At 37.3% G+C, this 27459-nt stretch overlaps 1 protein-coding gene across 1 annotated transcript in view; it reads right to left on the reverse strand.

The window, feature by feature from the left end:
• Positions 1–27459, reverse strand: part of CSMD3 (CUB and Sushi multiple domains 3) — a 618612-nt gene that overhangs the window by 457722 nt on the left and 133431 nt on the right. The window contains exon 3 of the mRNA XM_087962106.1: positions 14123–14235. Within this exon, the coding sequence (XP_087818232.1) occupies positions 14123–14235 (113 nt within the window). The remainder of the gene's footprint in view (positions 1–14122; positions 14236–27459) is intronic.

Below are 27459 nucleotides of genomic sequence, written 5' to 3' on the forward strand. Positions count from 1 at the left end.
AACCAACTCCTCCCCCCTCACAGCCACACATGAAACAAACAGTGCACAACATCTCAGACAAGATCCTCACCGAAGCCGAAACCAAGGTCAACTTTGGATTCAACTTTGCTGTCGCTCCCAAACACATCCCCACAGAAACCATCATATGCGGAGTTGAAACCAGCCTGACCAAAACCAACCCTGATGATGCTAATAGAATCAGACTCGAAATCACCAACATCCTCTGCACTAGTAAACCACCCAAAAGCAACTTATCCAAAGAAGAACAAACTGCACTACGTAACCTGAAAGAAGACACCAGCATAATAATCCTACCAGCAGGCAAGGGCAACGCGACAGTGGTTATGAACACATATGACTACCAAACCAAGTTAACCAACCTACTCCTAGACCCCACATACAAACCCCTAAAGACAGACCCCACCACCAGATCCAAAATAAAAGCCTCCCCCATCAGTGAAGAAATCCAGCAAAGAATCATACCCAGAGAGAAATCATCCAGATGCCCGAAGCTTTATGGTCTCCCCAAGATACACAAAGAAGGAACTCCACTTAGACCAATAGTCAGCTCCATAGGCTCACCTCTACAAAACCTAGCCAAATTTCTCGCCAAACAACTACAGCCCTATGCAGAATCCATCAACTCACATGTAAGAAACTCATTCCAGTTCATCGAGATCATAAAGAAACAAAACTTACAACCCAGCGACCTACTAGTGAGCTTCGATGTCATATCCCTCTTCACCCAAGTGCCAATAAAAGAAGCCTTGACAGATACTGTCAGATAAAACAAATACAACCCCCCCACCAGCACATCCTACATCTGACCAACCACTGTCTATCCAATACATACTTCACCTACAATGGACAAAAATACAAACAAATAGAAGGAGCACCCATGGGATCACCCTCTCACCTGTCATCGCAAACCTCTACATGGAACACTTTGAAACACAAGCTCTAGAAAAATATGATCACAAACCCAAACTCTGGCTCAGATACGTAGATGACACCTTCATAATCTGGCCACACGGGAAAGAAAAACTGAACAACTTCCTCACACACCTCAACAGCCTACACCCCAAAATACAATTCACCATGGAAACAGAAGCTAACAATCAACTTCCCTTCCTAGATGTCTTGGTATACAAAAAACCCAATGGCTCCCTAGGACACACCATCTACCAGAAGAAAACACATACAAACCGCTATCTACATGCACTCTCACACCACCACCCAGCACAGATCAATTCCGTAGCTGAGACACTCATCTCCAGAACAAAATGCTTAGCTGATGAACAACACCTAAAAACTGAACTAAACACTCTCACCAACGTACTAACAGCCAATGGATTCCAAAGAAAGAAGATTACCCACCTAATCCAAAAAGAAACCCCAACCAAAAGGCGCACCAACGTGCCTACCGTCCCTGTCCTATTGTTTCTCTTATTTTTCTTTTATTTTTCTTATATGTACCCATTTCATGTATTCACAACTATGTATACACTTATACTTATTATCTTGTAAACAATTGGCAAATCAAATAAATAAAATAAAAATTAAAAATAAAACAAGAGAACGGCAAAGCCCTCCTCCCATATATAAAAGGCACTACAGACAAAATCAGCAAGATCCTCCAAAAACACATTAAAACAGCATTCTGCACAAACAGAAAAATATCCACCATCCTAAGAAACCCTAAAGACAAAATCGAGTTAGAAAACAAAGGAGTATACGAAATCCCTTGCACCGCCTGCCCCACCACATACATTGGACAAACTAACAGAAGAATAAGTGCACACGTTGAAGAACATAAGAATTCAATCAAAAAAGAAGAACCGACCTCTTCCCTGGTCCAACACCTCAAAGCCACAGGACATGAGATTGACTTTAAAAATACCAGAACTATCGCCAAAACCGAACACTTCAACAACAGAATAATCAGAGAAGCCATAGAGATAGAAAAACGCCCACACAGCATGAATAAAAGAGATGACACCTCCCGCTTACCAGCCATTTGGAAACCCGCCCTCATGAACAGACGAGTACCTAACATGATGAATGACACCAGACCCACACCCACGAGGGCCACACAAGATGCCACCACCACACTTCCACGTAAAAAGCAGACTCACACCCACACAGAAGATGAGACACGACCACAGACCAGAAGCCACACTGCAGCTGCATCACTACCCACTTCAAACTCCTCTGAGCCATACATGAAGCGAACTGGCCCCCACCATGAAGATGCAGCACGACCACGAACTCGAAGCCAAACAGCAAGATCACAGCTCACCAGCTCAAATCCCCCAGTAACTAAGACCAACCTGAGCACAACCAAGCCCCCACCTGAACAGAACACACCTCCAGCCAATCAGAACATGGCCAACCCCCCAACCAATCAGAACACAGCCAAACCCCCAACCAATGAGAACACACCCCCACCCAATCAGAACACAGCCAAGCCCCCACCCAATCAAGTCACACCCCACATATGTATGTATGTATGTATGTATGTATGTGTGTGTGTGTGTATATATATATATACATATAATCTATATATATATATATATACATATAATCAATCTATCTATCTATCTATCTATCTATCTATCTATCTATCTATCTATCTATCTATCTATCTATCTATCTATCTATCTACCTATCTTCTCAATTATCCAGTTCATGGTTATTCCAAAGCTGCTTTTCCAAAAGGCAATTGGTTTTTTTCTTTGAAAATATTTTGCTTCTTATCCTCACTCAGTTAGAACTGAAGAAGTTTCTTGGATGAGGAACAAAACATTTCCAAGAAAATCCTGTTGCCTTTGGGTCACAGTCTTCTGATTTCTATTACTATACCACTACTATACTAAACTGGCTCTCAGTTATAGTTGCATAGAACCATTGTTAACAAGCGAATGAACCATCCCTTGGTGTTCTCTAGTTAGCAATTTAGAACCTTGATAGTAGTACTACAACACAAAATAGAATTTTTAATTTCATAAATTTTATTATGCAATGGTAAATGTCTTGCGTGCAGTGGAAAAAATACTGATATTAAGGTTTACCATACCTAATTCTGTGAGCCATTCCTTAGCCCATTTGCTATTACTGAGTTAAATTTAACTTACGGATATCAAATTTAAAACGATAGAAAAGATCCTTTAATTTTTGTTTGGATGAGAAAGAGAAGAAAATATTGGAAATAAGATCAATAATACTTGGGCAATTTCAGCTGCTACATGAGAATCTCAGATAAGCGGCTTAGCTAGGTTAATGTTTGGCTGAAATATTTAATACAAAATACCTACAATTCTAGTGGAAAGAAGCCAAATGTACAGATTAATAATATTCCCTTCAGCTAGTGCCAATCAGATACGATGCTATGAATGGTAACTTTGCTGTAGGTCTGCTTCATAAAGTGCCATTGATGCTTTTAAAACCTATTAGTAATCTACCCTTACTGAAGATGATCCTTTTTTTAATTTAGTTTCAACTCTTCTGCATCTTCCACACATTCCCAAAGCCAAAGACTTATTTTCAGGAGGAAACGCTGAAGAAATATTTTAATTTCAAGACTTATTCATTACCAAGCAACAGACTCCCCACTATATCTTCAACTGTGATTACAAGACTAATTGCACAATAGCAATGAGATTGATGTGATATCTTCTTTTCTGAAGGCTAGGAAAGAGATTTTGACCTTGCAGTTTTAGTGTCTCAGGAATGAAATAACTATATTCATAGGTTTCATTTCCCTTTAAAAATCAATTGAAAAAGACCATATAAAAATGGATCAAGTGCACTAACAGAAACCTGCAGCAAATAAACTTACTATATTCTATCTCAAACAATACAGAATAGAATAACATAGTTGGAAGAAATCTTGGAGGTCTTCTAGTCCAACCCCCTGCTAAGGCAGGAAACCCTATAGTATTTCAGACAAATGGTTGTCCAATCTCTTCTTCAAAACCTCCAGTGATGGAGTATCCACAACTTCTGGAGGCAAGTTGTCCCACTGATTAATTGTTCTGACTGTCAGGAAATTAGTTCTAGGTAGCTTCTCTCCTTGATTAGTTTCCATCCATTGCTTCTTGTCCTGCCCTCGGGTGCTTTGGAGAATGGGTTGATCCCCTTCTTCTGTGTGGCAACCCCTGAGATATTGGAATACTGCTATCATGTCTCCCCTAGTCCTTTTACATTATTTGTATAACAATTTTTTTTTGTAAAGACCATTATTTGTTTGTACTTGTTGAATCAGTTTAGATGACAATCAAAATCCCGAATATATATTTTTACTCTAATATAACATGTTTATCTGACGAATTGTATTAAGTTGAATGTGTGTGTGTGTGTATGTGTGTGTGTCAAGTTTTATCTAATCATCACTGATTTTATATATTTATTAAAGTAGCATATTTAGGGAAAGTTTAATTTGTAATGTTTTAGCTTTTTCATATTGATACACCCTATTGATAAGTACTGATAGCTAATTAACTGCCTATGGAGATTCTCGGTCATCCAGGTCATGGTTGTCCCAAGGGTGCTTTTTCGAGAGGCAACTGGACTTTCTGTTTTTTCTTTGAAGACATTTTGCTTCAGAGCTGAAGAAGCTTCTTGGATGAGAAGCGAAACGTCTTCAAAGAAAAAAACAGAAAGTCCAGTTGCCTCTTGAAAAAGCACCTTTGGAATAACTAGTAAACTGATCTTAGAAGGTAGTTTGTGTGCCAGTTGGAAAAGCTGTATACAAATAATATTTTTGTTGTATGAAACTTTGTTTTGGGGAAAAAAAAATCAATAAAATTAAAACGTTTGTGCAGTCCGGATAAAACACAACTAGCTTTCAGTTTCAAGACACACCATCTGTTTTCATTCTGAATTTTAACTGGTAGTTTAAACATAGTTCACAGATTTCATTTGTTCTGATATTTTCTAACTGCAAGCTACTAAAATTACAGCTGGCGAACATACGCTGGCACATTTTAATTATATGAATACATTATCTCTGTATGCTTCAGTACTTCATTACATCAGTTATAGATTTTTCTTAATGCTACTGTATAAATGGCAATGCAGATTTCCAAATCATTGTGTATAGCTCATATTTAGTAAATATTTTTTATAGAATTTTCTGGCATGTTGCTAAGATAAATTTGTACAGGATCGTGCCTTCTTATTTTCTATCAGCTTTTAACTCAATGGATATAAGAAACCTCAATAAACTGAGTTTAATCACTGAGACTTTGATGATAGTTCTTACTTCTCCCTTTAAGATTTCATACCTGTGATCTATTAATGAATTCAATCAGACATTAAATGTGATATTTACCCTTCATGGATGAGACTCTTACTGTGGCATTGCTATCAGGAGTTAAAGCTGGAAAAAAATGAAGGTTAGGGAAAAATAACATCTTTAAATGTATCAGCCTAGGCTGGAAGACAGAAATTCATTTGTTAATATTTGGTTTGATTCAAAACATTTTAAAATAAAGTGTGAGAGTTCATTTTGCAAGCAACTATTAATTGTTGTGGTCATCTAGAATTCTGACAGTTTAAGGTAGGAAAAATACTGCAGATCCATTTCAAGGCCTTTGAAGATCAGAGAAAGAATACTATATATTATGTAATTGAATTTTCTTTTTTCTTTAAAATATGTGGATTTTTTTCCCTCTTATCATTTTTCTTTTGCATAATGTGCAAACCTTTCATATTATATTTTTTTTTAAATGTGATGTTGTATTAAATTAATTTGCTCTTAAGTGAAATTAGTTTAAATTGAATTGAATTATTTATTTAATTTATTAATTAAGTTCATTTACTTTTTTATTTTTTATTTTATTTTACTTTTTTTTTTTTTTTTAGGTTCAAGTTAGTGTTTATTCTTGGCAATTGCCTGGACCAGTCTCTGCAGTTTTGTTGGAAAAAAATTCAGAAATGGTTCCTAAGATTGAGAGACAGTGTCATACCCAAGGCTACCTATTCCTTTCAGCCTAAAGTGGGACTAGAACTCACAGTATCTCATTTCTGGCTTGGAACTTTTAATCTCTATATCGAACTTGCTCTTGTTAAATTAACTAGAATTATTATTTCTAGTAAATAATTTTATTTTTGAGAAAGTTAAAAGCAAGGAATGAAATTTATGGCCTATTTTATCTCTAGTGTCCAGCAATCTGAAAGCAACTAGAGGTTTTTTTTGTTGGCTGCTGCTTAGGTAGACCTATCACCTTATTGCACATATGGAAGCACCAAGGTGGTCTGGGTCGAAAACAATAGCCAGTGACATCACTGCGGCCTGGAGGGTGCCCAGTTGGGGATTCATTTCATATCTCCGGTGTCAACTTCAAACTGAACCTGGCTGCAGCCAGCTCTATGTTCCTCAGTTGCCATATAGGAGGAAATGAGTTGGAATGCATTACCACAAAGAGCTTTCTTGTGAGAAGTGAGGTCATCATCATTGGCAACAGATAAGGCTGGGGAAGGAGTACTTGAAGAGCCTGCCAATTAACTTAATTGGTAAACATGACCTGTGACCCTTGGAGTCGGGGTTATTTCCTAGTTTAATTCTACTGAAACCACAAGAAAGATTTAGATTTGGCTTTCCACTGAAGCTATGGCGATGTGATGTACTCATTAACGAAGACCTCTGAGAGGAGCAGAGACTCAAGGTTCTGATCTGCTTGAGTTCATTAGTTGAAGTCTTTACACCCAGCAGGAGATGGAGTGAAGCACAGGACCTCAGCCCACTTTATAGCAGCTTTGGGGTCTCAAACATAGGCTTGCGACCTTCCAACCCAGTGTCCCAACTATGTAAGCCATTGTGCTCCGATTAATCTATTATCCATAAAGTGGATTTAGGGTTGATAAAGACATTTCCAAGGGAAGTCACCTCAAAAAGGGAGAGGGAAATTAAAGATCTCTGTTGCAAAACAGTAAACAGTTGGTATTACTGGACTCCTTTGTAATTAAATGTGAGTTTTGTAAACAGATTTAAAACATGGGGTGAAATTCAAGTACCTAATTTATAATAGTTCCTTGGCTCAATTTTTTTCCTCCCTCCTTTTCAATACTAATGAAATGGAAATCTCTTCAGTGCTGGTTACCTACCTAATTACAATTTTTAAAAGTTCAGTAAGAACAAAGGAACATATTGTCCTATACAAATCAGAGAAGTTTCAGAAAGGATCCTGTGATGTCCTGAAAGCTATTATTATACTTTCAATCTGAACAGTGGTATCTCTACTTCATAGGCACAGCAGACTAAGTTACATAACATGTAATTGGTCTTGAGCTGGAAAAGATAGACCTAAGGGAAACTACTCCAGAACTAATCATATTGGAATAGGCCTGTAAAAAATAAAGTATAATTGATTAAAATTCTAAGTATAGGTGGATTTGTTGCCATGTTTCAGCAGTGTGTACCTTATGGTAATCACCTGTTGGCAGACATAATCACTTTACAAGAAGTTGTCAAGTAGGTGAGTCATTTAGTTTGAGTCATATTATCTCTTCTTGTCATTCTTTCAGGTAGCATGTATGGTGCTTTTTAGAAGGACTTCCAATTTATGATTATTTTTGGCCTTTGTTTCAAGAAGGCTGTATGTCATAAAATATCCAACTGTACTTCAATATTGTTCAACATCACAGCACAGAACAGACACTATGAGTAAGTGCCTTTCTTACTTACTCCGAGTCCTTGTTTCCAGAATGACTGCAATTCGTGACTGGGATTAAAGAAATGAATTTTTTTTTCAGCATTTGCTTTTCTAACCTTAGCTTTGTTAATAAATGCCATGACAAAAACATTCAAATAAGTACTTCCTGTTAATACACATATCTGAGAATTGGCCTTGAGAGAAAGGCTGTGTAACTGAATGCCTATGATACTGGTGATTTCTTTTTTAAAAAAAAAAATGGAATAGCAATAATACAACTCAGATGTATATGGAAGATAACACCGTATATTATCAAAGCACTATTTTTTAAAGTAGCAACAACTATGCAAAAGAAAGTAAAGATAGTAGCAATAGTAACAGATGCCTTGAGTGCAATTCCGAAACATATGCAGCATTACTCTATGTTGATAAAAATCACTATCAGTCAATTGCAAAAGGCAACTTTACTTCAAACAGTTTATATCCTGCAACAATACCCTGAATGTAATCAAACATTTTTATATTTCAGGTTCTTGAGAAGGATTTGATTGCTGGATAAAAATGTTTAAATGTTTAGTTGACTGGCCAATTAACTATTATATATAATATACAAATTGCTAGCATGCTGTCATGCTCTTATTGTAGTTTCTGGTATCATGATGAGCAGCCCCAGTACCTTTAAATTCTGTGAAGGAAATTGGGAAATAGAGTTAATCTTAGGATACTAGGTTTGGTTTCTCCTAACATGGTGCTTTGTGCCAACCAGAAAACTCATTTTGTCTGCCTCAGCTTGAACCTCTAAGTAAGAATGATCCTTAATTACATTTGTTGAGAAAGGTATAGTTTACTAGAAGTCAAGTGAATTACAATAGTGCATAGCCAGAACTGAAGATCAAGTGCCACAATCTCCAAATCTAACGTTTTCCTCCCTTAGTTGCCCCCGATCATTGCCATCACCAACCCCATGTCCAATCAAGTTCAAACATGATGTTTTTAGAACAGGCATTTCAGGCATAGGTTTGGTACGCAACCGCATTCTGTTCCCAGCCAGTTGACTTTGAACCCCATCTCAGAGAATTACAGTGAGCATCCTCTCCTTCCATCCAGCCCCTAGATTTCATGGGTAGCTGAATGGTTGTGAAGCACAAGCGTGAGATGGAAACTGACACATTTTAACACATAACCACAGACCATTGTGACCATAACAGTTTTCCAAAATGTTTAGAACACCCCTATTTTTAGAAATGGACCATTCCAGTTCTGCTGCATACCTGTGAATAGCAATGCAAAAATCCTTATCTGCTATGTTACTTCGGGGGAGTAACACAGCTGAGGAACGGCAATCCACTCTTCTGTGCTGATCAGCTGGGACAATAAAAGTCACTACAATGCAGGGATGGGTGGGTGGGCCCACATAATCATTGGAGTGATCTGATTCGCTCCCAGCTGATCTTTGGAACTAGGGGTTCACCCAAACCAATCCAAAACAGCACAATCCCTGGTTAAAACTATTTGATAAGACTGTTTTGAGTTATGGTTTACAAAATTGTCTATGGCTGTGGACAACTTCAAGTCAATTTAGACTCCTGGTGACTGCCTGGACTAGTCCCTGCCATTTCCTTGGCAACAATTCAGAAGTGGCTTGCCACTGCCTACTTCCTAGGGCTGAGGGAGAGTGACTGGTCCAAAGTCACTCAGCTGGCTTTGTGCCTAAGGCAGGACTGGATTTCACCTACTCTGGGTGGTTACCAGGGATGGGATTCTACCAGTTCGCACCTATTCGCTAGAACCAGTTGTTAACATTCTAAGCAGTTCGGAGAACTGGTTGTTAGAAGAAATTACTGGCCTAATCCTGTAAGGAAGGCAGGAAGGAAACATTCTGGTGTTGCTTACAGAAACTGCCTCTCCGTTAACCCTTATTACATTCTTGGAAGGACTAGACTTCCTGTCTCAGGAACGGCTCTGGAGTTTTTTTCCCCTCCTTTGCTGGTACTTTGCTTGTGTGGAGTGACCATTTAAAGTTGCAATGGCACTGAAAAAAGTGACTTATGATCATTTTTCACACTTACGACTGTTGCAATATCCCCACAGTCATGAGAGGCAAGGTGAGGAGATGCGTGCCTCGATGTGAGTGATATTGAGTTGGCCATGCCCAGCCAATAACATGACCACCAAGCCATGTCCACCCAGTCACATGACCACCAAGCCATGCCCACCACCTAAGCCACACCCACAAAACTAGTTGTTAAAAAATTTGAATCCCATCCCTGGTGTTTACCATGGTGCTTTACCACTACACCAAATTGGTTTTATTTACACACACACTTTTTATTTTATTTTGAGGAACTTGCAAATTGTTGCAAACTGTTTTAATTTTTTAAAACTATTATTCGGCTTTCAAAATATTGGAAAGTTGATTTTGTACATGGGTTTTTACAACTTTTGTCGTGGAGGATGGCACAGGATTCTAAATTTCACTGCTGCGCATCCCCTATTGAAGCTAACTTAGGTGTGTCATCACATTTCTATGTTAAAACAACAATAATGAAAACAGACCAATTTTGTTTTGGACTATCACTGAGCAATGTAGAACAATGCACTGCAAAAATTATTGCTGCAATTCTCAGCTATTAGCTGGGAATCCTAATTATCTTTCTAATTAATATCCCATTCTGTGAAGATTAATGAAGTGAATATTGGAACCTTAAGAGCACTATCAGACAATTTTGCCCTGTGTAGTAATGATTCTAAAGTTCATATTCATCTTGTATTACAGACTTAGCCAGTTCTGAATGCTTGGTTTCACTGCAAATCAAGGGGCATTCTTGCTAAAATCTTACTGTGGTTAAGAAACTGAATTGCTTGCTTGCTTGGCATGTTAAATTTAGTGAGTTAACCTTTTCCAAAACACCTGGACCTTAGGGACCCTAGGAAATTACACAGATCAGAGGCTTTTTCCCCCTGAATTTAGAAATATCTAGTATTTAATGGTTTTCAAGTAGAATTTACAGTGTTGCCACTACTTTTAGGAGACCAGTCTCTAAAGTTTTGAACTCCATGATTAGGATCTTCTATCTGTCTGTCTGTGTATTGAATTTATTTGCAGTCCATCTCATAACGAAATGATTCCAGGTAGCTTACAACATTAAAACATTAAAATCCTAACAAATACATATCTCTAAAACAATAAAAATAAAAATTCCCCATCAAAATAAAAATATAGTTAAAAGATGGGGAGGGAACAGGATGTGTGGGAGAGAAATGGGATTGCCTCTTAATTTATCAACCACTTGCAGTGTGATGCTCCCCTATTGGGTCCCAAGCCATCTGGCAGAACCAAGTCTTCAGACTTCTGCAGAAGGTCCGAAGGTGGATGCCAATCTCACCTCAGGGAATAAGCTGTTCCAAAGGGCAGGAGCTACAGCTTTCTCCTGGACCCCACCAGCCAGATTTCCTTAATCAACAGGGCCCAGAACCTGCCTCCTGTGCCAATGTGGATGGGGCAGGCCAGTCCCAGTGGGATGAGATTGTTCCTCAATTAACCTGGAACCATTCCTTGCAGAGCTTTAAAGATAATAACCTATAGCAATAACCTATAGCTTGAATTGCATCCAGAAGCAGACTGGCACCCAGTGTAGCATATGGATCAGTGGTATAGTACTGACCATCCTAAGGACTCAAAGAACTGCCCAAGCTGCCACATTCCACACCAGTTGAAGCTTCCAAATGTTCTTCAAGAATAGCCCCATGTAGAGTGAAGTAGTCCAGATGTGACATAATACATTTTGGATGAGACCTCTTTCATTCTGGGCTTCAATGACTAAGTGCCTTTCTTTAATAACTTTAATAACTCAATGAAATGAAGAAGATAGAGAGAGTCAAGGAAGAGGCCGCAAGATAGAAGATCTTTATCTATTGCTTGAGTCTCAAGAGGATTCAAATTCATTTGGAAAAAAAATGGATGGAATTAGCCCAGCTGGAAAATAATGGCATTTAAAAAGTAATTAAAGATTAATAACCATGCTCTGACCTCAATTCTCATTTGACCAGCTTCAAACTCAGAATTGTATTAGATGTACATTTGGAGCTTAGAACAGTGCTCTAATGAACTTGGTTTATACAATTTCCATCTGTGTATAATTTGGATATGGGCCTAGCTGGGAGCAGCTGAGCCAGAGGTTTTGGCTGAGAATAATTTGAAAGCTGTAAGGATTCATTCTCCTCTTTTTGAATGGGAGAATCCTAAGATGGCTGAAAAACCTATTTTTGAGCTTGTGCTACCATATTGATGTTGCTTTCTCTGACCCTGAATCTTAGAAGACAGCACCTAAATATTTGAAACCCCTCACGTACTCAATTTCTAATCCTTCTATAATCCAGAAAGGCTCCATTTTATAAGTGAAGAACATTATTTATTCTTAATTTCATCATGTTTTCTCCAGGGGCTCAATATGGAATTTATTCCATTTTCATTTTAGAGTCACTGTGCATTGCTAGCTGGAAAAATAAATTGGATTTCTCTTATCCAAGCAACATGGCTGCCATCTTGGTTCTAATACTTATCTGGTTATATCATGAAGGAATTGTTTTGCAGGAGATAAATAAGGAGAAATAGAGCCCTTCTCAGAACCAAGGCAACAGAAAATGAGAAATAGAATGTTATTGGTAGTCTTTGAGGTTGGTTGCTTTTTTGCAGACATTTCATTATCCAAACTAGGTAACATCATTAGCACTAGCACTGATCACTAGCACTAGTACTGATTATGTTACTTAGTTCAGAGATCCCTCATTTCAATTCTGAGTTACAATATTTTCCCTTCAATTGAATATTCTTCAGCTTATTTTAAGTTATAACTCAATTTCCTTTCTTGGTCATGCTTGGATTGGAAAAGAAAATCATTCTAGCTTCTTGTTGCCACCCTGATAGAACTCTATGTGCTGTCACAATAAAAGGATGCCAAAACTGGAAGCTGGCATGGAAAATGGCCCAATTTACATTGATTTCTCTAGAGTATAATTATCTATTAAATATATCTCTGTAATTTAATCAAATATTAGTGAATCCTGAAACACCAGTGATGAAAAAACACAAAGGCTCATGCCACAACACTCAAATAGGGTCAAGTACAATACTGAACTCAAAGATAATCAGAGAGATGGAAGGAAACCAAAGGTAATAAAACAGCATTTTCCATTGAAAAGAGTGGCAATGTAGAACTTGCAAGGAAATAAATGAGGGAAAAACACATTTCAGGGAACAAGGAGGTTCCCTAGCCCATCACAATTTCAACCATCCAGACTGATATCACATCAGATATTCTAATATTTTGTCCTTTTTATTTATTATTGGCTCCAAGTGAAGCAAACAGTGACTGACCTGAGCGGAAATGCTCATTCATTAAAGAGAGGGGAAAAAAATCATTCCATCGTAAAATAGCCTAAGCAGCACTATAGTATCATCTGAGAGTCTCAGGTTACTATGAAGGAAGTAGAACATAGAACATCATTATAGTTGGAAGGGACCTTGAAGATCTTCTAGTCCTACTCCATGCACAAGCCAGAGACCCTACCATTTCAGACAAATGGCTGTCTAGTCTCTTCTTAAAAGCCTTCAGTGATGGCAAACCCACATCTTTTGAAGGCAAGCTGTTCACTGGTTGATTGTTCTCATTGTCAGGAAATTTCTCCTTAGTTCTAGGTTGGTTCTTTCCTCAGTTAGTTTCCATCTGTTGCTTCTTATCTAGCCTTCTGGTACTTTGGAAAATATGTTGAGCCCCTCTTCTTTGTGGCAGCCTCTCAAATATTGGAACACTGTTATTATGTCACTCATAGGCTTTCTTTTCACTAGACTAGACATACCCAACTGTTCTTCATATGCTTTAGCCTCCACCCTCTAATAAACTTTGCTGCTTTTCTCTGTACTCTTTCCAGAGTATCAACATCATTTGAATATTTTTAATTATACACTATATGTATATCAACCTGTTAGAAACAATGGTCTTTCTTTAGTACTTTTTACAACAATGTTGCATTCCTTGGATTAGTTTCATTGATTTTCACTCTTGGTTGCCTCTAATTGCTATAAATCAGGTTGATCAAACAGCAGAACATGATTATCCCATTCACAGTATGATCTCTGTGTATCTCATATAAGGAAGATGAAGAAACATAAGCACCAAGGGCTAGACTAATGTGGGATAATTAAAAAGAAAAAAGAAAACAGCTGGTTATCACGTAAGCGCATGTAAGTAGTAATACATAGAATTAATATGCTCTTATTGTAGGATCTCAGACTGTGCAGCATCAATTGTATGATTGTAATATAAATTGTTGCCTTTGTTTTCTTTTATTATAATTTGCCCTCCTTTGTCCACCCTTATGGTTCATAAATGACTTGTTTTCCAAAATTGAATGTTGACATAAGCTATTGCAGTTCTAACATACATATTCATAATATATTACTTTACCTTCATAATATACTTTAAATCCATGAGCACTCACTGCAAAGTCACTGGTTAATCGTAATGAAAATACAGATTTTGTGGAGGTCACAGGTGGAGGAAGATGAAATCCTGTTAACCTGAAAGCAAGCAAACAAACAAACCCTGATTATTACTTTAATTTATTATTTTTCACTCAGATAAAGTAAGCTGGACTCTGGGTGAAATAAGTTTGAGGTTATTTTCTCTGTCATGTTGCTTAAGGAATGGCATGCCCACTTCAAAACCCATTAAGATCAATGCATAAGATGAAACTCCACAATACCTTAGGGCACAATTAAGTGATTTCCACCAAAAAGCTGGAATTTATCTGAAAGAGTCAGAGCAGCCAAACAACTAGCGTTAAAAATTAATTTTAGCCAATAACTAACATATAATTTGCACTTGAGATTTATTTGGTATCATTCCAGACTCAGCCTGAAGGATGGAATTTAGGGGAATCTTATGAAACCAAAATATATATCCCTTACAAATCCTGGTTGAATAAGATCTAACAGCTATATTCTCATCGTACTACATATTTGAAACTTATAAGATAATTGTGCTATAGGTTTTGGTCTCAACTACTTTGAGTGCACCTGGCACAGAATTATCTTCTTTCATGCAGAAAACCTTTAAGATGGCAGCTACAGTTTTTTAAATTTATCTTTTTGTGACTGGGTATTCTAAATTTCTAATTCATGGAAAAATAATTTTTTTTTATTTAAAAAAATAAAAACTCAAAGTTAAAAAGCTCCATTGACTTCACCACTGAATCCCACTTCTTTATTTTGCATTAATAAAAAGGTACTGAAGCTGAAGCTCAAATACTTTCACGATCTAATGAAAAGAGAAGACTCTTTGGAAAAGACTCTAGTGGTTGGGAAAGATTGAAGGCTAAAGGAGAAGGGGATGGAAGAGAATGAGATGATCAGATAGCATCATCAACACAATGAACATGAATTTGGGCAAACTCCAGAAGAATGGAGAATGGGGGACCCTGGCATGCTATGATCCATGGGGTCGCAAAGAGTCGGACAATACTTAGTGACTGAACAATAACAAAAATCCCTTGAATGTAGAACCTATCCTAGAATTAGAATATTTTAGAGGTAGGATATCCCACTATTCTAGGGTTCCCTAATAGCACTTAGACTTATATATCACTTCACAGTGCTTTATAGCCCTCTATAAGCAGTTTACAGAGTCAACATATTGCCTCCAACAATTTGGGTCCTCAGAAGGATGACAGGCTGAGTCAACCTTGAACCTAATCCTAATTTGCAAGAAGAAAAGATAGAACATTAACACATTAATAATGCCCAAACAAATATTTACCGTATATGCCGGCGTATAAGACGACCCGGCGTATAAGACGACCCCCCAACATTTCCACTCAAAATATAGTTTGTTATATACTCGCCCCTCTTCCGCACGCCTTCCACTTTTGCACTGTTTTTTTTTTTTTTGAGGCACTTTTGTGCACCATGGAAACGATCCTGTGAAGCCGAAAGGAGCAGCCAGCCTTCTCCCAGCTCCCAAGGAAGCGAGGCTCGCACCGCCCGGGCTCCGCTGAGGTATCGGCTGGGGCTGTCAGGAGTTGTTACCGCTGGCAGCTCCGCGGCCCAGTCCGCGTTGCCTCGGGAAGGGAAAGGCAAAACCAGGAGCTGCGGCGGCGCTTGCAATGGCAGCAGCGGCTCCTGGTTTTGCCTTTCCCTTCCTGAGGCAACGCGGGACTGGAGCCGCGGAGCCACGCCAGCGGTAACAACTCCTGACAGCCCCAGCCGGATACCTCAGTGGAGCTCAGGCGGTGCGAGCCTCGCTTCCTTGGGAGCTGGGAGAAGGCTGGCTGCTCCTTCGGCTTCACGGGATTCGTTTCCACGGTGCGCAAAAGTGCCTCAGCCGCGGGCAGCCGCAGTGCTTCCCAATTACTATTTGCCGGCGTATAAGACGACCCGGCATATAAGACGACCCCCAGTTGGAGGCATGTTTTTCAGGGCAAAAAAATCGTCTTATACGCCGGCAAATACGGTATCTTAACCTAAAATGATATTTTTTTCCTACATGAAAGGTAAAGTGTTGAGAGAAGACTTTTCCTTTCCTTTTGGTACATGCAGCATCAAAAAGGATGCATAAATCAGATCAAGCCCAAAAACACATAATGAAATGAAAATTCAGTCCAATCCTTTACTTGTTTTACCTCTAATGTTGCTAAACTTGCTAATCTAAAGCTATAATGTTCTAATTCAACTAGATCAGGGCTGTCAAATTCCTGGCCCGCGGGCTGGATGTGCCATGTGCTGGCCACTCCCATGCCTGGTTTAGCAAAGGGGAAAAAAGTCCCAACATATCATGTGATACTGTCATGATGATGTGAGTTTGACACCCCTGTAGTAGATAGATCCTGAGAGATTCGAGGGTGCAACTACTCTGAATTCTTTCCCTGTACCTCATCCATTTTGGGAATGTGCAGTCTATTAATCTGGACTTTTCTCTGGAATATATTGTCACCTCCCTGGGAAACTGTGGTGCTGCCAAGACTACTGCTTTTCCAGGTACACATTCAGAGGTGGTATTCAGCCATTCGGACTGGTTCTCGAGTACCAGTAGCGGAAATTTTGAGTAGTTCGAAGACCTGGCAAATATGGTTTGGCTGGCTGGCCCCACCCACCCTCCTCTGCCCTTTCCTGTCCTCTAACCCCCTGTGTTTTAGCTCAGCTGATTTGCACAGCAGAGTGGTTTGCCATGCCTCAGCTGAGGTAAAAAAAAAACAGATCACCTCATTAGCGCTGACACAGCGGGCAGTTTTTGAGTGCTGAGCATGCGTGCAAAGTACACTCTCATAGAACTGGTATGAAAAAATGTGGAAGCCCACCGCTGTACACATTCCATCACACATAGTGAACATTTCCAGTACATCAAATCTGCTTTTCCAAGTTTTTTGAATGTAGTAATCATATATTTTCAGATTGTTCTGTGAAGAATATACATTATAAACAAGGGCCATTCTTCTTATTCACGGCACTCTTCCTCCTTGTACATGGAAAAAATGTACAAGTAAATGAACAGTAGCTTCAAACAAATAATTATGCATACTAGGTATGCATGTTGCAATTTATCGTGAATTTGTCAGGGGGAAAATATTTGTGAAATGTTATTTTGCTTTCCCAAGTGCATTTGAAATAGAGGACAGGAAATAATGGCTACAAGAAAAGCCATCTTGTATTCTCAAAAATATATGACTGTACTACTTTCTATCTCATAAAATTATTCCAGATGATTTGCTTCATGAGTTAAATGTAATAAAAGTTAGATTTCCATCTGTTCTGCATTTTCTCCAATACCCCTGACTTGTTTTAATTTTAGCATTGACTGATGAATAGGTTAATACAGAGCAATGATCATTCTTTGCAACAGCTTCTATTCACACTGGATATAATGGAAATTAAGTAGGCATAATTCAAAATTAAAATAGAAAGAAACGTTGATATTTGGCAATGAGAGACAAAGTTTCCCCTGTGCTAAACAGCAATTTAATGAGTTAAGTATATTGTATTTTTGAGCTACAATTTTAAATTAAAAATGGTTATTTATCTTTCAGGCCTAGAACTCTGTCTTACATATTGCTCTGTCTTACATATTGGCAAAAAAAACCAGAAAATAAAATACAAGCTGAATAGTCAAGATCTTGTTGATGACCCAAGCTCTGTAAAGGACCTTGGAATACTCACCTCTAATGATCTAAGTGCTAGAGCCCACTGCAACTACATAGCCAAAAAGGCATTAAGAGTTGTTAACCTAATCCACGTAGCTTTTTCTCTGGTAATATCACACTACTAACCAGAGCATACAAAACATTTGCTAGACCAATACTCGAATACAGTTCATCAGTCTGGAACCCACATTACGTATCTGATATTAGCACAATTGAGAAAGTCCAGAAATATTTCACAAGAAGAGTTCTCCACTCCTCTACTCGTTGTAGAATACCTTATGCCACCAGACTTGAAATTCTAGAACTAGAAAACCTTGAATTACGCCGTCTTCGGTCTGACTTAAGCATGGTATATAAAATCATACATTGCAATGTCCTACCTGTCAATGAATACTTCAGCTTCAACCATAACAACACAAGAGCACACAATAGATACAAACTCAAAGTTAACCGCACCAAACTTGATTGCAGGAAATACGACTTCAGCAACAGAGTGGTCAATGTGTGGAATACTCTACCTGACTCTGTGGTTTCTTCCTCAAACCCCAAAAACTTTAACCTTAGACTGTCTACTATTGACCTCACCCCTTTCCTAAGAGGTCTGTAGGGGGCGTGCATAAGCGCACCAACGTGCCTACCGTCCCTGTCCTATTGTTTCTCTTATTCTTTTATTTTTCTTATATGTACCCATTTCATGTATTCACAACTATGTATACACTTATACTTATTATCTTGTAAACAATTGGCAAATCAAATAAATAAATAAATAAATAAAATAAAATAAACTTCAGTTGATTTTTTTTTCTTCAGAAGCATTCCCTAAATCTTATCTTATGTATGAGATCAGTATGGTACAATAGTTCTCTTCCTAGGATTGCAGACCAAGATTTAAGTCCACAGAAACTCACTTAAAAACTTTGAGGTAGTAGTTCTTCAGCCAAATTTATTTTATAGGGTTGCTGTGGAATGGGTAATCCCATGTAAATAGAATAGGACTTTAAGAGAATAACAGAACAAAATAACAGAATTAGAAGGGACCTTGGAGGTCTTTAACCTCAACTCCCCTGCTCAAGGAGGAGACCCTACACCATTTCAGACAAATGACTGACAATCTCTTCTTAAAAGCCTCCACTGATGGAGTACTCACAACTTCTGGAGAAAAACCATCCCATTGATTAAATGTTTTTATTTCCAGCAAATTTTCTCCTTGGTTCAGAAAATGGCTCCTTAGTGCTAGGCTAAATCTCTCTTTGTTAAATTTCTAGCTGTTATTTCTTGCCCTGCCTGATATGCTTTGGAGAAAAGGTTGACCCCTCCCCTTCTTTGCCGAAGACCCTCAAATATTTGGAATCCTGCTGTCATGTCATCCCTAGTCCTTCTTTTCATCTGACTAGGCATGCTCAGTTCTTGCAACCTTTCTTCATATGTTTAAGCCTCTAGTTCCTCAATCATCTTTCATGTTATGGTTCACTTATGTTTCACTTGGTGACTAGTGCAAAAATCAAAAATAAATAGAGCAAAGTATATAGATACACCTAGCCAAATTAATAACTATTTTTTTCTAAACTAAAATAAAAATATGGGGGAGGGGGTATTTTTAGCATTGCAATGAATGTGTCTTCTGAATATTTAGATCACTTGTATTCTGTTTGATGAATGGCTGGCTGAAGAATTTTAGGAGTTGAAATCCATACATCATAAAGTTGCCAAGTTTAAGAAAAAGCAGTAAAATCTGCCTGTGCCACTCTGAGTTGGACAACATAATTAAAATAAATAATTCAAAGTAACACCTCTTTTGACAGTGCAAATGAATGAACACAAATGGAAGCAATATATTTATATTCTTCATAATGACACTCCAATATCGTTATGTAGATTTGCATCTTTTGAAATTTTAGATCATCTTTCAAAAGATGATCTTACGGTAACAATAGCTACTTAGACTTATATAGTATACTACTCCATAGTGCTTTACATCACTCTCTGGGTGGTCAGCATATTGCCTCGAATAATCTGGATCCTCATTTTACCAATTTCAGAAGGATGGAAGACTAAGTTAATCTTGAACCCTATCAGGATCGATCTCCAGGCTGTGGGCAGAGTTTGTCTGCAATAATGCAGTTTAATCATTGCTCCACCAGGTAGAACATAATACAGTAATATATTTTAGAGATGATAGTGTGCATATTAGATAGACTAAGATAGTTGATCTTTGGAATTTACTATTTAAGACTATGCAGGATATTATATAGTTCAGTAGTTCCCCACTTTTCTTCACTATGGACCCCTTTAAATATATTTTGTGGTCATGGATCCACAAGATTTAACTCACAATTTAAATCATAGCATTTCTTCAAGTCTTTGTGGACCCCCTGTGAGGACATTACAGCTGCCCCCCCAAGGATCCATGGACCACAGGGTGAGAACCATTTGTATAGTTTGAATGAGTCAATGTTCTATTTTTTACTGTTGAATTGCCTTAATTGGGATTTTTTTTTCAATTTTAGTAGATATTTTCACTTGATTTTATCCCTTCCCTATGAGTTTCTTTCTACATAAGTATATTCGAATACTACTAAGCAAAAAACAAAAAACAAAAAACGTGTTCAGATTCACTACTATCAATACTTCATCCATATAGGAAAACATTCTAGATTAACACAATGTTTATATGTTTACAAAGCTTTAAAATGATAAAAGAAAGTTCTGCCCTTGAAGAAAATTATCCAGCAGGTATGGCAAATAAATCCATGAATAATAAGGTATATAGTTTGGACGGAGATTATTATTTTTAATGAGTGTTTTAGATGGATGTGCATTTAAAGAACAGCTTAACAATTTTCATTCTGAAATGATCCAGCAGCTATCATCCACATTGTGTCCTCTAAATGTGTCTAAACCTGAGAACCTGAAAAATTCGGAATGTATCACTAATTTGGGTATGGCCGAGACTGAGACTAGCTCCTCATTATTATTTTTTGTTATTCGTAACTACAAAATCTATATTAGTTTGGATTATCACATTCATTAATCTTCCAAAAATTCTCTTCCCCCCACCCAGAAAGCATAAAGTTTTTTTCAAAAGTCAAATGCTACTATGATAGATATGCTAAATATAAAGTTTGCCAACAGAAGCTTTACTCATTTTGAGAGCTTCACTAACATGTTGTGCTATCTAAATTCGCTAGAGTCACTATCTAAAGGGTAATTGGAACAGTCATGCAGAGTCAGCATGACACACTGAACTGGTTTGGTGAACATCAAAAAGAAGAGAAATGGGAACCATCAGAAATGCTTCATAAGTTCTCTGCATGTTCCATCATTTTCAAGCATGACAGAAAGCTGGTGGTCTCTTTTAAGGAAAAAAAGCTAATCTTTTTTGCTCAGAAACTTCCAATTTTGTAAAGAGCTCTAAGATAAAATGGGTTAAATTTTCTGATATCACATACAGATGAACCAATGGGGAGGTATGTGGTTAAAGGGTTTGAAATTTAGATTGTGTTATGATCTTAAAGATATATATTTTTTTTAAAAAGGATGATTTGATGTGATATCAGAGAAATTATGCAGAATGTACAAAGGTACTTCAAATGCATATTGTAAATACGAACATAGGAAGGGACATTTTATTATGCATATTGTAAATACGAACATAGGAAGGGACATTTTATTAGGCAGGGTGGGCATGTAAAAAAATAGTAATCATTTTTAAATTCAAATACATACTATGATACAGAAGATTTTAAAGATTTTAAAGATTTTAAAGATATTCAGCAGAAGCCAGGACTTTTGCTTTTAGGATTAATGAATAAATAGGAAAAAAGCCATTGAAGATTATTTCAACATATGAAATATATTTCAGCAAGGTTATTATATGCAGAGAGATGGATTTGACACTATCCACTATGCAGGAATGGTTGGTGAAATTGACATATCTAGCTTATATGGATAAATTAATTTCTTTGATTAGAGAAAAGACACTATCTACATTTTTAAAAGAACTTGTTATTTATGGCTTTGATGACTACACAGAATAGATTATAGAAAGAAAACCATGATGATGTAACTTTAGAGAGAGGGGAGTTTAAATATAACTGCTGTGAAAAATACTGGAAGCTATCTCTTTGTATCTGTTTTCTTTGTTTCTATTTATCTTCACCTTTTTTTATTTTCTTGCACTATTTGCTTTCACTTTTTTTCTTCTTTACTTCATTAGTTTGGAATAGTTTATAACTTCTTGTTTTAAAGTTTCAATAAAAATCACATTCAAAAATAAAAGAAATGTTAAGTTTTGCACCTAGGGAGATTAAAAACACTGTCATAAGAGACAATATAACTGTCACTCCAGATGATTTCTACTCATCCTTCTACTACATTCTTGCAAAATGCATATAAAAACAAGAAGAAATATGTCCACAATCAAAGCAAAAGGAAGTTAACTTATCTCTGTGCCAAATCTTTGAAGGGTTTTTTTTTATAATAAAAAAAGCTGGCTTGATTTGTTCTTTTTTTGTGTGCTATGAATAAGCTTCCATTGTAATGAAGATGTGTTGGAAGCAAGAATGGTTTAGCAGCATAAAAAGATAGAAAGATCTAGTGAACAGTGTTTGTATAAACCAGATTCATTATATAGCTATACAAACCTTCCTTCTCTTATCTCATGTCTTCCATTTCTTTGATGTAATTCTTGTACCTGTTCTGTGCTCTGTATGAGTTACTTGTGCTAAAAAAGGATAGTGTGATGAATATGTCTGTATGTGTATATGCTTTTTTCTGCCAAGTGGCACCTGAAAGACATTCCACTGATTGAATTGAGGATGGAATTGATATTTAAAAATGATTTAACAGATGTCACTGGAATTCTATACAAATCCTTCAGTGAATCATCAAAAGATTCCTGTAGACTCAACAAAGGTTGCCTATAGCTCCTTGAAGATCATAAGCAGGGCCTTCACTTTGATGCTTTATTAATTTATTTGAAAACAATGTTTAGTAATACTGGCAGTTGTGGTTGATTGGATTTGTAAAGCCATTATAACTGAACGATAGCCAACATGTCTTGAGAGCCTGTAGATTAAATAAGTTATTTAAAGTATTCAGCTGAGTTGCTTAATTAGCTATTCAGTATAATCAGAAACAGACCTGTTATCAACCATTATAGATTGGGAACAAAAGTGCTGTCTGTGGCTGCAATTGGTAGCAACTGTCAATTTGTAGAAGATCTGACTATTATGTTATATATTCAACAGTATGCTATGGTGATATTATTCTTAGTGTGATGGGACAATTGACAGGAGAGAAAATGTTTTGCAAAACAAAGCTTTTTCTAATTGACTGAGAAAGTTCAAAACACTTCTTAAAAACAAATCTTCTGTGAGATGCTAACTTAAGTGTTTATTTCTTGATTACAATTATTTTGTCAGGTGCAAATAATCAGATCCAGATGTGAATCATTCAATTAGCTGCTTTACAGTGCAAGCCTGTAAACAAGATTCTTCTTAGACTGACAGCTCACACATGGATAAGATTAGATAAAGGTCAAAAGCATTCAAAGGTGTCAGACTTTACTCTGTTGTGGCAACATGGAGATTCCAGGCTAATTCCCCATTTGACTCCTCCCCTTGGTTCAGACAGTCTCCTTCTAGCATCTTTATATTTAGTTTTGTCCTGCTTTTAGGGTATTAGTGGTACAATGGTTAGAATGCAGTATTGCAGGCTTACTCTGCCCACAGTCTGCTGTTCAATCCTGATGAGCTTAGTGGCACACTGGTTACAATGTACTATTTCAGGCTAACTCTGCCCACAGTCTGGTATTGATCCTGATGGACTCAGCCTTCCATCCTTCCGAGGTTGGTAAAATGCGAATCCAGGATATTAGGGACAATATGATGGCATCGTAAACTGCTCAGAAAGTGCTGTAAAGATTGGTGCTATTCTACCGGTTCAGCCTGATTCTGGAGTACCAGTAGTGCCAAAGATCAACTAAGACTGAACCAGTTCTGTCTGATGAGGTGCTGCCCACCCATACGGGCTCCCATACTGACCTTTATTCCCTGCTTTTGAAGCACAGCTGCTTTGCACAGCATAGCAAATTGTCACGCGTCAGCTATTGAAGCTACAGGGAGAGTTCAGGACTTCACGAGGTGAGTAGGAAAGCCTCTGCCCATGCCCAAAGTGGCCCATGCTCACCAAACCACGTCCACCAAACTGGTGGCAAACTACTTTGAAACCCACCACTGGCTGTAAAGCACTATGGGCAGGCATCAAACTCTAAGTCAGGGGTGTCAAAACCACATTGTCACATTGTCATCATGTGATGTATCATGACTTATTTCTCCTTCGCTAAAATGGAGGTGGGCGTGGCCAGCGCATGACGCATCCAGCCTGTGGGCCGTGAGTTTGACACCCCTGGTCTAAGTGTTATTGCTATTTCTATTAATTCTCCTAAAATATCTTTCAAGCACCCTAAACAATAGTAAATAAAAATAAAAGTAAAAAAAGTTGAAAGACCAACAATCTTCCCATGAGGTTCTTGGTGGCAATGGACAGTGGAGGAATGCTGGTCCTGCAGTTTCCTGAGCAGGTCGCTGCTATTTGCTCAGAGTTTCATCATAGTTCATCGGGTTATATTCTGATTTGCAAAATTCCATAGTGACATAAATTTACATAACCCTAATTACATTAAATTTGTATGGAGGTTTCCTGTATAGTTTTTAACAGAATGGTTTTTTTACATGTAAGAACCGTACAATGTTTGGAAGAAGTTGAAGATATTTTCTTCTTGTGCAGATACTGCCCTTTCATTAAATAGTTTAATTCAAATTCCCTTCCTTGTCAACTTCCAGTACTAACCACCCTATATCACTGTCTTTCAAATATTCCTTGATTGAAAACTCACTATTGTTTTATTTGCCCTAGAATCCTGCTGGGCTGACTGATGAATGAATGTTTTCTTTATGTTTTTAACATAAAGACATTTCAATGGTTGGGTGGAGTAGACATAATCATTTGAACCACTATAAGTCTATAATTTTCCATGCGCTAAGTAATAAACAAATTATTTATGTTAATAATTACATTCAAATGTTCCAGGCAGTTTCAAAGTGAAATTTAGGAAACTTCTAATTTTTTTGCTCCAAAATCTTCTGAAAAGCCCAAGTGATAAATCGTTTTGCAAAAGAAAGCTAATTATAAATGATTAAGCATTTACTGACATTTCATGTATCTACCCTTGCAAAAATCAAATAAGCTAGCCAAAATTCTTCCTCATCAGTCTAATGCTGAACAGTACAGAAAATACATCTTACATCAAGTGGAAATTTTATCTCTCAGTTGGTGCATTAATTCAGGGATGATTCTGTTATGTGATTTCTTCAGGTTTTCTGTTTAGTCCTAAAAAAAAAAAAAAAAACCTCCCAGAAAAATTCTTGTCTATAGCAATAAAATGTTTTGATATCTGTCTGATGATCTACAAAATACTATGTTTTCTCACCAGAACTTATTTTAAACCTTCTAGAATACTTGCCTTAGGGGAAGCCAGATCAAATAATATAATTAGCACACCTGTTTCCATAACATTTTCTGGGACAACATGACTGGTCAGAGAATATTTATATTCCAAGAAAGAAGATTTTAGCATCTACATTTTAGCCGCCAAATTAGTTTCTCTTTATTTTCTCCTCTTCCCACTCTCCCACAGATGGGCATAATTTTACAAATTTGTGTAATATCACCTACCATTTTTATTTAAAAAAAAAAATACTAAAACATTCTTGTAAAAACTTTGCTTTGCTCTGTTTAATTAAACAAAATACATAAAAATAATAAAGTTTTGCAAACATGAAGAAGGGTACCACAAACAACTTAGAATCCATAGATGCAACATGACTATACATGTGTGATATTAAGGGGTGCAAATATGTAACATGTTTGACGACAAGTAACTGATTTCCTAAGCAAAGGGGAGGTTACTTTTATCCTGTCCAATCAATTTTCCTCTTGCATTTTCTTTTCTGTGCAACTATAAAAAGGAATGTAACATGGGTTTCGAGGTTCTCTTTTTTTATAGGGATATCCCACTTTATCAGAGTAACCTAATAAACTGCTTTTAAATGATCTTCTGACTCGGTTGCTTATTGGGAAAATAAACTGAGGCAGAACCTAGGACTAGATTTGGCTATCACTATTCTTCAGTTGCATACTTCAAATGTTCAGCCTTCTTGGAACTCCACACCCATTTGCACCACTCAGGTGACCCTGATAAACCTCCAGGTGGCCTTAATGACTCACTGAAAGAATACAAATGACTAGCTGTCTGCAAGGAGTATAAATCCTTCTATTCCACATGAATGGAAGTCAGAGCTGAAGAAGCTTCTTGGATGAGAAGTGAAATGTTTTCAAAGAAAAACTAGAAAGTCCAGTTGCCTCTTGAAAAAGCACCTTTGGGTCAACCGTGACCTGGATGACTGAGAATCTCCTTAGACAATGGAAAAAAGTGACATCAATCTTTGCATTCATGACCACTTCAACCATCACAGAAGCCCCATGATCACATGATAAAAATTCAGGCACTTGGAAACCTGCACATGTTTATGATGGTTGCAGCATCTCAGGGCTATGTGATCACCAATTGCTACTTTCCTAAATGGCTTCCAACAAGAAAAGTCAATGGAGGAAGTTGAATCCTCTTCACGATCATGTGGTTCACTTAACTGCAGTGATCTGCTTAACAATCATGGCACAAAAGATCATAAAATTGGGCATAACTCACTTAATAATCACTTGGATTTGCAATGGAAATTCTGGTAGGAATTGTGGTCATAAATCAAGGACTATTTCTAAGATGGTATTTTTGATCAGAGATAATGAAAGGCTACTATAATTGTTTCCCTTTCAACATATTTGTGGAAGATAATTTAAAGTTTTTACTAATGATAAACAGGACAATATGTAATTACACAGCAGGTACTTTATACTAGATCTTTTGTCTTAAAATACAGTTCAAATAATAGTTAAATGTACAAATCTCTCAGGGGAGTGAAAGTTAGACTTTGAAAAAGCAAGATCAGAAGCAGTATTGATGTCTTTGAACTCTTCTCTGTTGGAGAAGACTCTGGAGAATATAATGGATAGCCAAGAAAACAAACTAATGGATCATTGAATAAATCAACCTAGACTTCTTACTCAAGAAACCAATGACCAGGTTCAAATTATACCACTTCATGCACATCCCGCAAAGGCTCATCTCTCCAGTGAAGGTCATAATGCTGGGGAAATTGGAAGGAACGAGAAGAAAATAAACAGCAACTAAATGAATTGACTCAGTTAAAAGTCAGTGTATCTGAAAGACCAGGTTAGGTATTGATGATCATGGAGAAATCTATCAATGTGGTCTGTAGGAGACTTGATGGAACAAAAACTCTTTATCAATGAATCTCCCAATAGATTACCTGCTGTCCTATTTTCTACTTTCTAGTCTACATATTTTTCAGACTTCTTCCAATAAAGACATATTGGTCCTCCCACCTGCACTGTTTCTTTGTGATAGATAAGGTGCAAAGAACCAACTACTGTAATATGTAAATGAAGCAGAGGTGGTATTCAGCAGGTT

This window comes from Notechis scutatus, chromosome 3 (assembly GCF_049901735.1).
Source record: "Notechis scutatus isolate UNSWTSFEM ecotype Mainland chromosome 3, rNotScu1.2, whole genome shotgun sequence".
Taxonomy (NCBI): Eukaryota; Metazoa; Chordata; class Lepidosauria; order Squamata; family Elapidae; genus Notechis; species Notechis scutatus.